Source organism: Bison bison, unplaced genomic scaffold (assembly GCF_000754665.1).
Source record: "Bison bison bison isolate TAMUID 2011002044 unplaced genomic scaffold, Bison_UMD1.0 scf7180017864482, whole genome shotgun sequence".
NCBI lineage: Eukaryota > Metazoa > Chordata > Mammalia > Artiodactyla > Bovidae > Bison > Bison bison.
Window position 1 is genome coordinate 3,852,183 of NW_011495042.1, and position 15,428 is coordinate 3,867,610.

At 45.0% G+C, this 15,428-nt stretch overlaps 1 protein-coding gene across 4 annotated transcripts in view; it reads left to right on the forward strand.

Annotated features, from left to right (window-relative positions):
• The window catches only part of ATG7 (autophagy related 7), a 196,450-nt gene that overhangs the window by 97,790 nt on the left and 83,232 nt on the right, over positions 1-15,428 (forward strand). For all 4 annotated transcript variants that reach the window (XM_010862434.1, XM_010862435.1, XM_010862436.1 and 1 more), the window contains exon 17: positions 7,519-7,599. In XM_010862434.1, coding sequence (XP_010860736.1) covers positions 7,519-7,599 — 81 coding nt within the window. The remainder of the gene's footprint in view (positions 1-7,518; positions 7,600-15,428) is intronic.

A 15,428-nucleotide genomic window follows, 5' to 3' on the forward strand; every position in this document is an offset into this window, starting at 1 on the left:
AGTCAAATGCACTCATCTAAATATGCGGCTTAATGAGTCTTGACGGGTGTGTGCTCTGTGTGGCCACCACTGCCACAGACGAGACCTGGAGCACTTCCGTCCCCCCAGAGTTGACTTTGTGCCTTTGCCAGGGTAATATACCCACTGGTCTGATTTTCATCCGGACCATTTTAATATTTCCTTTGTTCTTTTCAGTATTAAAGGGGGAAAAATGTCATCAGTGTAAATTAAAAAAAATAAAACATGCAGGGATGCAGGCACAGTTTGCCTTTGCCTCCAGGCAAAGTAAAGGGCACCTCTTACCAACCACAAAGCTGGGTGGAGGCGGGTGGAGGGGGGGGTGTGTGTGTGAGATTGGCAGTTTTCCCGCTGTCTGGGGAAGGGGAATAATGAGAAGCCAGTATTATTCAGGGGAGGCTGTTTAAAATGAAGTTAAGTATGTAAATACTATATTTAAAAAAAATAGGGAAATGGGCTTAAGTATGCTGTGGGAGTACCGGTAATTTTTTGTTTGTGCTTTTGTTTTCTGTCATATGCTTGTTTTTATTATGGATTGAATCGGATTTTTAAAAAATAGCTGTTTAACACATTCCCCTGTAAGGAAAGATTGACAGCAGATATTAGTAATCAGTTAAGAGTTTAGGGTAAGCAGTGTGCAGTCCCCGAAATGGAAGTCTGTGTCTTGAGCAGTGTCAGGAGGCCTTGTGTGGATGGACAGATCACTTTGTCAAGCCTTGTCATTTAGGCATTAGTTTAGACGTGGCTTAAGTAGCTGGATGTGATGGGGTTGTGCACAGAAAACGCGAAAAGAACTAGAGGCTTGCTGATGGATTCCCTAGGTCTTCTGACGTCTTACAGGTGATGGTGAGTGTATAGAGCAAACTTCTTATGCCTTTTTTTTTTTTTCTTTTATTTATTTAGCTGCCCGGGCTCTTCGTTGCAATGCATAGACTTAGTTGCCCTGCCCTTGGCATGTGGGATCTTAGTTCCCTGGCCAGGGCTCGTTAAACCCCTGCCCCCTGCGCTGGCAGGCAGATTCTTAACAGCTGGACCATCGGGACGTCCCCTTGTTATTTGTTTGGCTGTGATTGGAGCCTGGCCTCTCTCAACAGGTGCACTATGTTTATTCAGGTTTGCATCAGGTGCCTGGATTTTAGATTGCCCTGAGATTTCAGTGCCTATCTGTGGAAGGTGCTAAAATTTTAAGCGGCAACCTCTACTTCTTAAATTCTAAGCATTTCTTGTAAGACATTAGGGAATACAGAGCATACTGTGTGAGCTCAGTGCATTGGTAATACTGTGAATTTAAAACATTGTTGATGGAGATGGGTTTCAAATTACTTGGAAAATGTGAATGATGGGAAGATGGGGTGTTTTTTTTTTGGTTCATTTTGGATGAAAGTGAAAAGTCGCTCAGATGTGTCCAACTCTTTGTGACCCCATGGACTGTAGCTCACCAGCATCCTTTTTCCATGGAATTCTGCAGGCCAGAATACTGGAGTGAGTAGCCGATCCCTTTTCCAGGGGATCTTCCCACCCAGGGATCGAAGCCAGGTGTCCTGCATTGCAGGCAGATTGTTTACCATCTGAACCACCAGGGAAGCCCAATAATACTAGAGCGGGTAGCCTATTCCTTCTCCAGCGGATCTTCCCAACCCAGGAATTAAACTGGGTCTCCTGCATTGCAGGTGGATTCTTTACCAGCTGAGCTACCAGGGCGGTAGTTTTCTCTGGATATTTCAGACATGAATAACTCGATTGGCTTTTGGATGTGTGTGTTTCCTCATTCTTTCATTTCATAATTAGTAATCAGTATCTGTTATGTGCACATCACTGTGCTATGGACAAATGCAAATAGTTTGACCTCTATCTTGCCCTGTAAAAGCAAGTGAGGTAAAGAATAAAATTTTAAGTAAGTATACTACACAAGCTGATTCTAAAATTCATATGGCAAGGCATAGGACCCAGAATAGTGAAAGTCACCTTGAAGATGAACAAAGCTGAAAGACTCACACTTGCTGGTTTCAAAACTTACTACAAAGCTACTGTAGTCAAGACAGTATAGGGACTTCCCTGATGGTCCAGTGGTTAAGACTTTGCTTTCCAAAGCAGGGAGTGTGGGTTCGATCCCTGGTCAGGGTTTCCACATGGCCTCGTGGCCCCCCGCCAAAAAAATCAAAGTATAAAACAGAAACATTATTGTAACAATTCAATCAATACATTTTAAACGGTCCACATTTTTAAAAAGTGTAGCACTTTCACAAGGATAGATATATAGATCAACAAAATGGAAATGAGCGCTCAGAAATGAATCCTTTTACCTTATGGTCATTTCTAGAGTTCATTGTGGGGAAGAAGAGTCCAACAAAGTATTGGAACAACTGGATTTCCACGTGCGAAGCATGAACTTGGACCCTTACCCCACACCACATGCAAAAATCACCTCAGAGTCACCTCACAGTGGATCATAGACCTAAATGTAAGGGCTGAAACTATCAAACTAGAAGAAAACACAGTCAGTCTTCATGACATTGAGAAGTGATTCATTATATATGATTTTATCAGAATAAACCTGTTATTTTCTCCACAGAATGGGAGAAAATATTTGCAGAATTATATATCTGTAAGAAACTTAAATCCAGCCTATATAAAGAACTCTAAACAGGTCAACAATAAAAAGAAAAATAACCCAATTTAAAATGTGGCCAGGACTTTCCAGCAGTTGAGTGGTTAAGAATCTGCCTTGCAATACAGGAGTCTCGGCTTCTGTCCAGGATTGGGGAACTAGGGTCCCCCATATGGCAGAGCAACTGAAACCGTGTGCGTCAATTACTGAGCCCGTGCTCCGTAACTAGAGAGTGCATGTGCCACAACTGAAGGTCCCACGCCCCAGCGCAGTGAAGATCGCACAGGCAGCGACTAAGACCCAACGCAGCCAAAAAAAGGAGTATTTAGATTTTTTTTTGCCAACAGGAGTTCCCTGGAGGTCCAATGGTTAAGACTTCGCCTTCCAAAGTGTGTGTGTGGAGGGGGTGGTGAGGGTTGATCCCTGGTCAGGGAGCTAAGACCTCACAGTTTCTTGCAGTGAAAAAACCCAAAACATAAAGCAGAATTAATGTTGTAGCAAATTCAGCAAAGACTTTAAAAATGGTCCACATCAAAGAAACTCTAATAAAATTTGGCTAAGAGTTTGAATCGATATTTCTCCAAAGAAAGATAGTATGAATGGTCAAGAAGCACATGAAAAAAATGCTCAATACTACTAGTTATTAGAGAGATACAAATCAAAAGCACAGTGAGATACCACTTCACATTCATTAGAATAATGGCTATTCTCAAAAGACACGAGGTGGAAAAATAACCCTGTTGCAGAAAAGAAATATGTGCAGTCACTTGGGTCCTCAAACTGTTAAATGTGTATTTTAGTTACCTTGTGATTCATTGATTCCACTCGTTTATACCCAGCAGAAATGTTCTTCAGCTTATGAATGGACAGACAAAATATGGTGTATCCATGTAACTGAATAATATTTAGCAATGGGAATGACGTACAGACACACGACACAATATGCCAAGTGAAGCCAATCATGTATGATTCCATTTATAGTCAATAGGCAAATTAGCCAAATCAGTAGAAATAGAAAGTAGATTTCTGTTTTTTAGAAATAGAAAATAGACTGAACAACAAAGGCCAGCAATGGCAGATTGTCTGGGGGGAGTTGGCTTTGAGCTTAGTAGCTGTATATATGAAGGCTGTGAAAAGATTGAATGCAAGGCATAATCAGAAAGGCAGGATGGGCCCGGATAGGGGGCCCTTAAGTGCCAGCATGAGGAATTCTCTGCTGTACTTTGTCACCCTATGCCTGATGGGGCTTCCCTGGTGGCTTAGATGGTAAAGTATCTGCCTGCAACATGGAAGACCGGGGTTCAATCCCTGGGTCGGGAAGATTCCCTGGAGAAGGAAATGGCAACCCACTCCAGTACTCTTGCCTAGAAAATCCTATGGACGGAGGAGCTTGGTAGGCTACAGTCCGTGGGGTTGCAAAGAGTTGGACATGACTGAGCGACTTCACAGGAAGCTGATGGGGCTTCCCAGGTGGCGCCAGTGGTAAGGAATCCACCTGCCAATGTAGGAAATGGAAGAGAAGTGGGTTTGAACCCTGGGTTTGGAAAATCCCTTGAAGAAGGAAATGGCAACCCACTTCAGTATTCTTGCCTGGGAAATCCCATGGACAGAGGAGCCTGGCGGGCTACAGTCCATGGGGTCACAGAAGAGTGGGACACAACTGAGCAACTGAGCACGCACAGGAAGTGGAGAGAAAGTGGCACACCTCAGAGCTGAGTCTTAGGAGACTCAGGCCACCCCAGAGTGTTGGGAGCTCACGCTCCTGTCGAGGGCCCTGTTAGGAGTCTATCACAGCCGGTGTGAGAAGAGGCTTTCGTCTCTTACATTTCCTAAAACTGCAATTAGCTTGGAGTTCTGAGCTTTCTGATACCAGCATAGGCAATTTGCAAGGCCTCACACACAGATGTTATTCTACTTCGTTTCCTGGGAAAGTGAGTCACAGCTTCCTGGTAGAGAGCTGTCTGGGTGCTAAACAATGGTGTGGGGACCCCTGTGCAGGCGCTCCGTTCACGGCAGCTCCTTTCTGTCGCTGGCCATCTATGCTTTTTGTTGACATTTTCTCTCTCCTTCCTTCCTTTCCTTTTTTCTCCCTTTCTGCTCCTAATTGGTTCTACTCTCTCCCTTCCCATGGCCTTTATCTCCACACCTCCAGTCGTCTTGCAGATTGCCACTATTCCTTTGCACAGCATGAGGTCTGATCTTAGCTATATGAAAGAAAAGACGGGAAACCTTTTCATGAAGCTTATATGGAACCATTGACATGTAGGCCATGGCAGTGAATATTTTCATGGAAAATAGGCTACATATGATGAATGTTTTTCTAGGTAAATTTAATGTGAAAGCCACTGAGATATGAGGAGACTCGCTCTGAGAATTTTTTCAGTCCTGTCACTTCAAGATCTCACGAGGACGTCAACATGTCCGTTTGCGGTCTGCAGTAAAGTCTTTGCTGCTGGTTTGCCATCTCCGGTTTTGGTGAAGCAGAGAGCAGACTCAGGGCCCTGCTTGGGCCTCAAGTACTGGCCTAGGAAATGGTCACCACCTTCCCAAGACACAGGAAACTCACGACTGTCCCATTTTCAAAGGTTCACCGCGAGGCCAACTACTTACCCCAGCTGTCTAATTTATCATTTCTACCAACCACTCTTTCGGTCTTGCTTTACACTGAAATCTCATCACGTATATATGACGACATTTAAAAGATTGCTGTGGGCATTTCCTTTAAGGTGAGATTTTCCCTTGATAAGTGCAAATGCAGCTAGACTGGTGGTTGCAGTGGAGTTAATCCACGCTGTGAAGGAGGTCTGTCTCCATAAAAAGTTGGCCAGGTTTTGTTGGGTTTTTTTTTGGGGGGGGGTGCGGATAGCAGAGAATTGGTAGGGTGGCTAAAGGCAGCAAGAACTAGGGGTGGAATGGTGGAGGGGTTGGTGGTTGTGCTGTGTTCAAGTGAGGCTGTTAAATGTGTGGTGAGCCCTCATATGGAAGATGAAAGCTGTGCTGTCCTGAGAGGGAGGGAAGGGGGGAGCCCAGGCAGGTTTGGAGTTGGGGACCCACTTCTGAATCTTAGCGCAGTCACTCTCTGCTTGCCTGAGCCAACATTCTTCACCCTCCTCAGCCAGAGTTGAATCAACGGGACAGTCGTCAAGATCAAATAAATTTAACTGGGAACAAGATTCGTGTTGTTTGGCTTCTTATAAATGTTGAGTCCTCTGGAGTCTTTAGAGATTTCACCAGATGTATTTTTAATAATATGATAAATATAAAGGACAGGGAAGCCTGGTGTTGCAAAGAGACTGACGTGACTGAGCAACTGAACAGCGATAACAAATGATAAAGTTTAAACTCTTTTGGTATAAGTGTAGTTCTGGAGGTATAATATCTGAATAAATTACCTGAATCATAGTTTGTGAAACCTGACTGTATCTTATTGTTGTATAGTCACTAAGTCACGTCCCACTCTTTTCGACCCCATGGGCTGCAGCCTAGCTCCTCTGTCTTCCACTGTCTCCCGGAGTTTGCCCAAATTCAAGTCCACTGAGCCAGTGATGCTATCTAACCATCTTATCCTCTGCCGCCCCTTTCTCCTTTTGCTTTCAATCTTTCCCAGCTTCAGGGTCTTTTCCAATGAGTTGGCACTTCGCATCGGGTATTGGATGCTTCAGCATCAGTACTTCCAATGAAGAGTCAGGGTTGATTTCCTTTAGGATTGACTGGTTTGATCTCCTTGCAGCTCGTTTGACCTGATCAAACTGGTTTGCTCTCCAGCACCTAAATTCGAAAGCATCAATTCTACAGTGCTCAGCTTTCTTTCTGGTCCAGCTCTCACATCTGTACATGACTTCTGGAAAAACCATAGCTGTGACTTTACAGTAGACCTTTGTCAGCAAAGTGATGTCTCTGCTTTTCAATACACTGTCTAGGTTTATATTGCTTTTCTTTCCAAGGAGAAAGCATCTTTTAATTTCATGGCTGCAGTCACCATCCACAGTGGTTTTGGAACCTGAGATCTGTCACTTCCCCTCTCTTTGCCATCTAGTGATTATAGCTGAAAGTAGAAATCTATCACTAAGTTGTGTCTGACTCTGTGTGACCCCATGGACTGTGTAGCCCTCAGGCTCCTCTGTCCATGGGATTTCCCAGGCTTAGTTCAGTCGCTTAGTTGTGTCCGACTCTTTGTGACCCCAAGGACGGCAGCATGCCAGGCTTCCCTGTCTGTCACCAACTCCTGGAGCTTGCTCAAACTCATGTCCATTGAGTCAGTGATGCCATCCAACCATCTCATCCTCTGTCCCAGGCTGATACCCTGTAAGTGGAAATCAGATGTAGTTCAGAATTTTATGCTCAGGGTGGCGCTGTTTTCCCATACTTTTGGTAATGTTTGCATTTTATCTCTGTGGGTTCCAAGTCAGGCAAGTAACTCAATAAACATTTAGGACCATTTCTACCTTCTGTTGTTCACAGACCTTCTTACCTTGTGAGGCCCTATCCAATGCCATATCCTAAAAGTGCACATTTATCCTATATTCACTGTAACATACGTGAGAACTGCCGTAATAAACTAGCTGGCTGATTATATGTTTGAAGACATTTATTAAAACAATAGATTTTTCAGCTTTTTATGTTTGGGAGTCAGTTTGTGTTTAGGTCTCAGATATGTGCAAAGCTTGTGTGCCAGTTCTTAATGGGATAAAGGACCTGATACAGTTCTTCACAACTGACTTATTTAGCACAAATACGAAAGTACATTGAACTCCATTTTCATTAGTAATCTGTTCATAACCTGTGTGAAGAGCACAGATTAATTGTTCCCCACTTCTTGCCAGAAACTACACATGTCCTTCACAGGTGTGTCGTTTGGGGCTTGACGTGAATTTTTGTTTGTTTGTTTCTAGATACGAGGATTTCTGTCACGGTTTGATAACGTCCTTCCTGTCAGCCTGGCCTTTGACAAATGCACGGCTTGTTCTTCCAAAGTAAGTCGTTCTGCATTGTCAGGACTTGTTTTTTAGTATGAGCCCGGTCAGCCTTCCTAGCCAGAGGCCCCGAAACCAGCTGAGGGCTTTTCGTTGGGGAGGGCTAGGGTCTGAAAAAAAAAAAAAACCAAACTAGAAGCGGTTATGGTTTCATTTATCTGTGTTCATTCTCCCAGGGAAACCAGCCTGAGAAAGTTTGGTTTGTAGTATAGTGAGAGAGACTGAATTAGATCATTTCAGCTCTGTGTGAGTCCTTGCAGCAAGCAGGCTGATTTGGGCTCGAATTTGAACTTTTCTCGTCTTTGTTCCTCCCCCGAGGGCTCCTTACTCGCACAGACCATCACAGAGCAGTTTTTTAAGTGTTGCTCAGAGGATGAGGGAGACCAGGCGGTCCTGATGGTGTGTCTTTTGGAGTTCCACATAATGACAAAGAAAAAGTAAACAGAGATTAGGGGACTGGACGGGGAGCCAATAAAAGGGCCCATTCAGCTTTGATCTTTCCAGAGGCTCTAAAACCAGAGCTCGTGTGTCCCCCATTGTAACGGGAACCGGCCGATATATCTCAAACCTACAGTGATGGCATCTCATTTTTCTTTAATAGGCCTGGAGGTAGTCTGAGTTGTTTTTACACATACACTGTGTGTTCTAGCTGACTTCCTTCTGGAAAGCTCTCTAAGCCTTCTAACGCCCAGTGATTTGACCTGGCTTTTAAAACTCCAGATTCTTGGTAAGACGTCCATGTCCACGTGTTAGGCACTGGGGCCATTAACCCCAGACCCCAGCCTCTCGGTTACAGTTCGGGGCTTCTTTGCTGTGTAGCCTACGTCAGTCTGCACAGGACTGAATTCTGGGTAAAGTCTCTGCGCTCTGAGATGGCAAGCTGGCTTTGAAAATTTGTCTTAGGTTTCATCTTAGGAGAAGCACCATCTTGACCGGTTTCTCTAAAAAGTTAACTCAGATTTGACCAACAGTGTTGATAAATTTGATTATTTTTAGATGCTCAAAAACTTCGAGTAATTTTTTCTTTCTTTCTTCTTCAAAAGTAGACTAAGCTCTGGTTTTATCACGCTGCATCCCAAGTGTCCATGTTGAGAGTTAAACGTTACCATTTGTAGGTGGTTATCCACGAGCTCATACTTTCCGTGGGTTCTTGAGGGCGTCTGATACCTCTGTGCCTGAGCCCAGGCCTCAGGGATGTCTGCGTGCACTTTCGTCTTCAGAAATGCAGGTTTTAGGATTATGTGCTCTTCAGCACAGTACCTTTTTTTTTTTCCTTTGAGTGTCTGAGCTAATTAGTCTCAAAATAACTTGGCAGTATTAATTTTCATATTGAAATTGTTTGACACAAGTGTCAGAGACTTCTCTGTGGCTTTATCTAGGTCTAGTTAGTCAAATGAGGTGAAGATAATTAGGTTCTCTAAGCGAAATGCAAACACTCATTTTTTTTTCTCCTTGTTCTATTTCTAATTAAATTAGCCCCAGAGATACTGTTTATAAAAGGATCACGAGCATATCCGCTAGTTGCCGTCCCTCATATTCTTTGAAAGCGCATAGCTTTGCATTTTTCCTTCACGCTTATTCTGAGCCTTGAATTAAGTGTAGATAGTATTTTTTTGTTAGCAGAGTATTTCCTCTTAGTGGTCATTCTGAGGGTCCTGCTTTACGTAAACACGCTGGACGACTTAATAAAGCTGACTTGGGTTTAACAGCTGTGCTGTTGCCAGAGCGACCACTTTTCATGTGGTCCGGGTATCACATTTCTTTTGTGCTGAAAAGGTGGCTTCATGGGTGCCTGTATTTCCTTACAGTAGAAGCCTAGCATTTACTTACTTGGCTACCTTACTCATTTGTTTAGGAGAATGTCATTCTCTATTATCTGCAGACCCAGCATTAATACTTTGAAATGACAGATGCAGTTACATTTTCACCTCTGTGTGTATGAATTTTTCTTAATGCATATTAGCATGATATTTTTTTTATACTGAGTCATATCATAGTTGTTTTTGTTTCAAACATTCTTTGGGGCTAAAAATGACTTTTAAAAATTTCTCCTTTGACATCCATGAAGTAATTTTTTCCTTTGGTACTTTTCAGTATTTTTGCTTCCCCCCACTCCCCGCCCCCCATAGGACTAAGGCCATACTTGTGTCTTGATATTACTTCCATGAAGTACTATTATGATTTTAAAAAGCAAAGTACTAAATAGAATGGGCTTCCCAGGTGGCGCAGTGGTAAAGAATCTGCCTGCCAACACATGACATGTGGGTTTGATCCCTGGATTGGGAAGAATGGCAACCTGCTCCAGCGTTCTTGCCTGGAAAATTCCATGGACCGAGGAGCCTGGTCCAGGGCTGCAGTCCATGGGGTTGCAAAGAGTCAGACACGACTGAGCACGCGCACACACACACACACAAGGCCATTCTTGTGTCTTGATTTAACCATAAAAACAGACAGATTGGAGAGGTAGAATAAGCTGTGCTGAGTAATAATGCCTTCCTTACCTTATTTATGCAAATAAAACATAGGCTTTTTATAAGGCCTGAGCTGGGGAAGAGTACAGTTCCCTACTTAGGTGTCAGGGAAGCTAGATCATCTACACTCACATTGTTCCTTATCCTAGTTGATTTCAGCTTGGCGTGCAGCCAGGTGAATTATTCCATCTTCCAGGAAAAATACTGGAGGATCTGAAGGGAGGGGGGCAGTGAGGAGTCGCTTTCATTCTGATTTCTGTGCATTGCCTTGTAAAACTTTCTAAAATGATAGATAGTATCTGTCACTGGAATTTAAAAAACCCTATTTCAAGGTTTGTGTCTTTCTTTTCTTTCTTTTTTTTAGGTTTTCAGAGCCAAATAGTTTTGTGGAATTGCTACCAGAGGGAAAAGTATAATTTTGAAACCAATATTCTTGAACGGATTTCTCATCATACTTTGAATTAATCTATTGTTTTTAGATTTTTCACCTAGATAATTTGGGGGAAGTTAGGGTATTTGGAGGGGTACCTTTCTGCTTTGATATGATTTTTAACTTGCAGGCAAGCTGTGGGAATAGTACAAGGAACTGCTTTACCCAGATCTCCCCGTTGTTTATACTTTTCTGCATTTGTGTGTATGTGATCTTCTCCCTCCCTCCCTCTCCTTTTTCTTTCTTTCTGTTTTGTTTTTTACCGTGCTGGGTCTTCGTTGCTGTGCTCCGGCTTTCTCTAGGTGTAGTGAGCAGGGACCAGTCTTCCAACGCGGGGCTGCTCATTGTGGTGGTTTCCTGGTTGCAGAGCTTGGGCTCCAGGGTGCGTGGGCTCAGCAGTTGTGGCTCATGGGGTTAGTTGACCTGTGACATGTGGGATCTTAGTGCCCGGACTAGGGATTGAACCTGTGTCCCCTGCATCGGCAGGTGGATTCTTAACCACTGGACCAGCAGGGAAGTCCCCCTCCTCTTTTTCTTGAAACTCTGGGAATGAGTTGGAGACATTGTGATTGTTTATAGCTAAATACATCAGTGTATGTTTCCTCAGAAAAAGATTCCTGTCTTACCTAAGCAGAATGCACTGATCAAATGCAGGCAGGTAAATGTTTGCATAATACTGACCTGACGCACAGGTTTCTGCGTTTCAGGTGGTGTTATTTGTACCAGTAATGTCCTTCATAAGCATTTTCTCCAGACCAGAATCCGAGTCAGGAGGATCAGGCGTTTAGGTGTCATGTCTGTCTGGCTTCCCTCGGTCTGGAGAAGTTCCTTAGCTTTTCTTCATCTTTCCTTAACTTGAACACTTTGACGTTGTGCCAGTTATCTTGTAGAATTTCCCTCTGTTTGGATCTGTCTGCTGTTTCCTTATGACTAGATTCAAGTTATAAATTTTTGGCAGAGAAGAGATGGTGTGTCCTCATGTCAGGAGGCACATGGTGAAGTTACCCCCCTTTGGTAGTGAGAATTTCCCCCCTTCTGTGTTAGTAACTACCTTCCCCCACGGTGAGAAGCCTGGCTCCCATTACACTGGCTGATTCACTGAACTACACAGAAAGTAGTTCCAAGATTGCTAGTCCCTCCCATTGCAGATAGTAAGCCTACAGCCTGGAATTTGATCATTGTGCATGGTTTTTATTTTCTAGGTACAGTTTGCATACATAAAAATGCAGAAATCTCAAGAGACTTAATTCTATACTTTGGACAAACACATACACCCATGTAACGTACATTTCCGTCAAGGCACAGAGTGTATCCCTTACGCCGGAAAGTTTCCTTGTGCCCCTTCGGAGACAGTCTTGGGGGAGGGGAGCAATATGCTGAGTATTGTGACCATTCTCTTTCCCAAGGATTAAAACTAGGTCCCCTCTGGTGCTGATGGAACTGCAGCCTTGTTTCTGGGACCCAGCAGTTGACTGGAACCTTCTCTCGGACCTTCCAAGTCAGGAACAGGGCCGTGCCCGAGGAGACTGCAGGCAGGGGACTCTTGCTGTGGTTGCACGATTCCGTCACTCCGCACCTTGGCAGTGTTGCAGGGACAGCCTGTTATGAGGAAGCAGGCCCCAAACTCCGCTCTCATACCATCTGGGACTGCCTAGTGCCCAGATGTAGCAAGATGTGCCCAGAAACCTGATCTTCAGATTTTAATTAGCCATTAGCAACCCTAATACTATACTCATTCTGGTGTTTACAGTACGCCGGGCCCTTCTGTTGATGGGCTGTGAGTAACCTTCCCAAAGTGACTTGTTATTGGCTGTTCATGTGCACCTGTGTGTGCGTCTTGCGGACAGAGGCTGGTGGAAGAAGACTGAACGCCAGCTCTGGCGTCATCATACGGTCAGCTGTGCTTTCGTTGCCTTCGGCAGAGCCCGGCCGTCATTTTTCTTTTGATATTATGTAATCCTACCTTTCTTCTCTCACTTCTCTTTTCTTTGTTAATTGAAGAAGTATGAAAAGTCAACATTAAACTCAAGTATTTAAAAATCTTTTAAGAAAAACCTCTACCGCAGAGCAACCTTTTTCCTAAAAGTTCTGCTGATGCGCTGTTGGGACGAAAAGACAAAGGCTGGGTTTGGAAGGAGAAATGGGACTCTCACTGTCTGTCAGCAGTCGTTCGTTTACTCAGCGGACATGTGAGTCCCTGCTGTGTGCCAGAGATGCAGAGATGATTAAAACAGCCGCTGCCTTCAGAGAACACTAACAAGAGAGCGCTTTAGTCACTAAGTTGCATCCGACTCTTGTGACTCCGTGGACTGTAGCCCACCAGGCTCCTCTGTCCATGGGATTCTCCAAGCAAGAATACTGGAGTGGGTTGCCATTTCTTTCTCCAGGGGGATCTTCCTGACCCAGGGGTCGAACTCGGGTCTCCTGCATTGCAGGCAGATTCTTTACTGACTGAGCCAAGAGTGAGGGAGACCTATAAACCAATACTAATCTCCCTAACACTGTGATGTGCTCCAGAGTCAAGGCATAGCCTCTTGTTTTCATGTTTTGCCATGCCGTGCAAGTTGCAGGGTATCCTCTAGTGGGGGTGTCCTGGTACCATTTAGCTTTGTAAATGGGGAAGACCCGGGAAGGCCTCTGAGCAGCTTCTAAGCTGACGTTAAAGGATAAGGAGGAATGTGTAGAGATCCATGGGAGAGAGGACATGGGGGAGATATTCCAGGCCCCGGGAATCACACGGGCGACAGCCAGGGCAAGAGAACATGGCAGGTTTCTGAAGGCGTTCTGGGGAGCGGCACACCTCATTCCCTCATTCCCCTTGTCTTGGTGAGTTGTTTCCATCTTGGTGGTTCCTGAGTGCAATCTGGCTGTATTTCCTCTGGCCCTTGAGGCTCTTTCTCACCTAGCACTGGGCTTAGGGGGTTTCCTAGCCTGAGGAGTCCAGCCGCTGCAGCCCTGGCATGGGGGTAGGGGCCCAGGAAGACAGGCGGGGCTTTTCACGGTGCTCCCCGCTCTGCCCGCTTCCCTTTCTTCGGTACATGAGTCAGTCGGGTGAGATAGGCTCTGGCTCCCTGCTGGCCCTGGTGTTGCTAGCTTTTATATTTCCTTTCCTTGCTTTTTCCTGTAGTCCCCAAGCAATGCGTTTTCATTGCAGAAAAATCAACAAGTATATTTAAGGATAAAGAAAAAATTCACTATATCCTAGCCGTGCAGATCATTGTCAGATGTTTGTGTCTGCCCTTCTGGACTTAAAAATCACCTATATTTTAGAGTGAAGTAAAAGTGTTAGTTGCTCAATCGTGTGCAACTCTTTGCAACCCTGTGAACTGTAGCCCACCAGGCTCCTCTGTCCATGAAACTTCCCAGGCAAGAATATCGAAGTGGGTAGTCATTCCCTTCTCCAGAGGATCTTCCCAACCCAGGGATGGAACCCAGGTCTTCTGCATTGCCGGAAGATTCTTGAATGGTCTAAGCCACCAGGGAAGCCTATATTTTATAGATATGTGCAGGTAATTTTTCTCTCTGAGCACTGCTGTTATAAGCCTGAAATCAGCTTTAGAGAGAGGAATTTGTGCTGCTGCATCAAGCACACTCTCGGCCTCTCTGATCTGATACAGGATTTTAAATCTCAACCACTTACAAGAACTGGCAGGAGCCCAATCGGAAGAGCTCTCCACAGCGCAGGCCAGGAATTCTTGCATGCAGCCTCTCAGTGGCAACTACTACTCAGAACTGGGCTGCAGCCAGGTTTTCCTTCTCCTTTCCAAAAGGGACGTAAATCTCTGATTTGGAAAATGATGAGTAACCCCCAGGTTCCCTTTTTCTACCTCATTTCCCCAGCGAGGCCCCGAGTCTTCTGTTTTAATGTGTGATGGATCCCATATGTATGGCCGCGTTGTGTAAAACTGTATCCCACGTCTCGTCCTTAGCAGCTAGGGTTTCCCCAACCCCCCAGAACTGCTCAGATCCCAAAAGGAGGCGAAACATCCAGCCCGAGCCAGTATGGAGTGTTTTAGCTGCAGGCCCCTAACCTCACAGCTCTTGGCTCTTCACCTCCTTGAAAAGCCTTGGACGGTTCTCCCTTTGCTTCAATTTCCTCATCCATAGAGCGGGGAAAATATTTTCTGTCTCCCAGGGAAATCGCAATGGCTGACGTGTATCCAGTTCCCTGTGACCAAGTAGCAAGGCCTGTGCCTGCTCCTGGGACTGATGTCGACATCAGAAACAAGAGGAAAACACAGACCGTTGTGATTGCGCTAGGTCTCCCCGAGTTTGTGGCTCCCCTCCTGGGCTCGCTGTTGCCCAGCAGGTACAGTGAAAGGCCTGGTTGAAAGTGCAGGCTGCCTTGGCTTTGAGAGGCCGCAGAAACCTTCCGTCGTGGTCCCTGACGACTGTTGATGCCAAAACCTCCCCTGTGATTCCAGAGAACTCAGCCTTGCTGGTTACGTCTAACCTGTGGTCTTCTGAGACCACCCAATCAGTGCTTACTGCTTTCCCTGTCACTTAAGGTCAAAGACCCGCCTTGCCTGTCCAAACACTTTTTTTTTTCTTCCTCACAGTATTTCTTTTAACATCCAGACCAGAAAATTTAGGGCTGTGTTCTCCTTAGAAAGTTCCAGGGGCTGCTTAGCTCAAGTGTAGTTTTCACGTTACTGAAAATCTGGGTTCCTTTCAGTTTGGAATTAATCTCGTTTGCTTTTAGCCTTCTGCCTTCCCCAGCTATTGATACGTGCTTCTGGGCCTCATTCAGACTGATGAAGGCAGTATAAACCCTGCTCCCGTGAGACATGGAAGCCACACACAATTTTGTAGACGATTTCATTGGCTTTGTGAAGTCCCTCAAGTATGCCTGTGGATCCTCGGAAGGCATCCCTGCTCTGAGGTTTCTTTGGGTTTTGGGGGCGGGCGGGGGGTTGCGAGGACAGTCC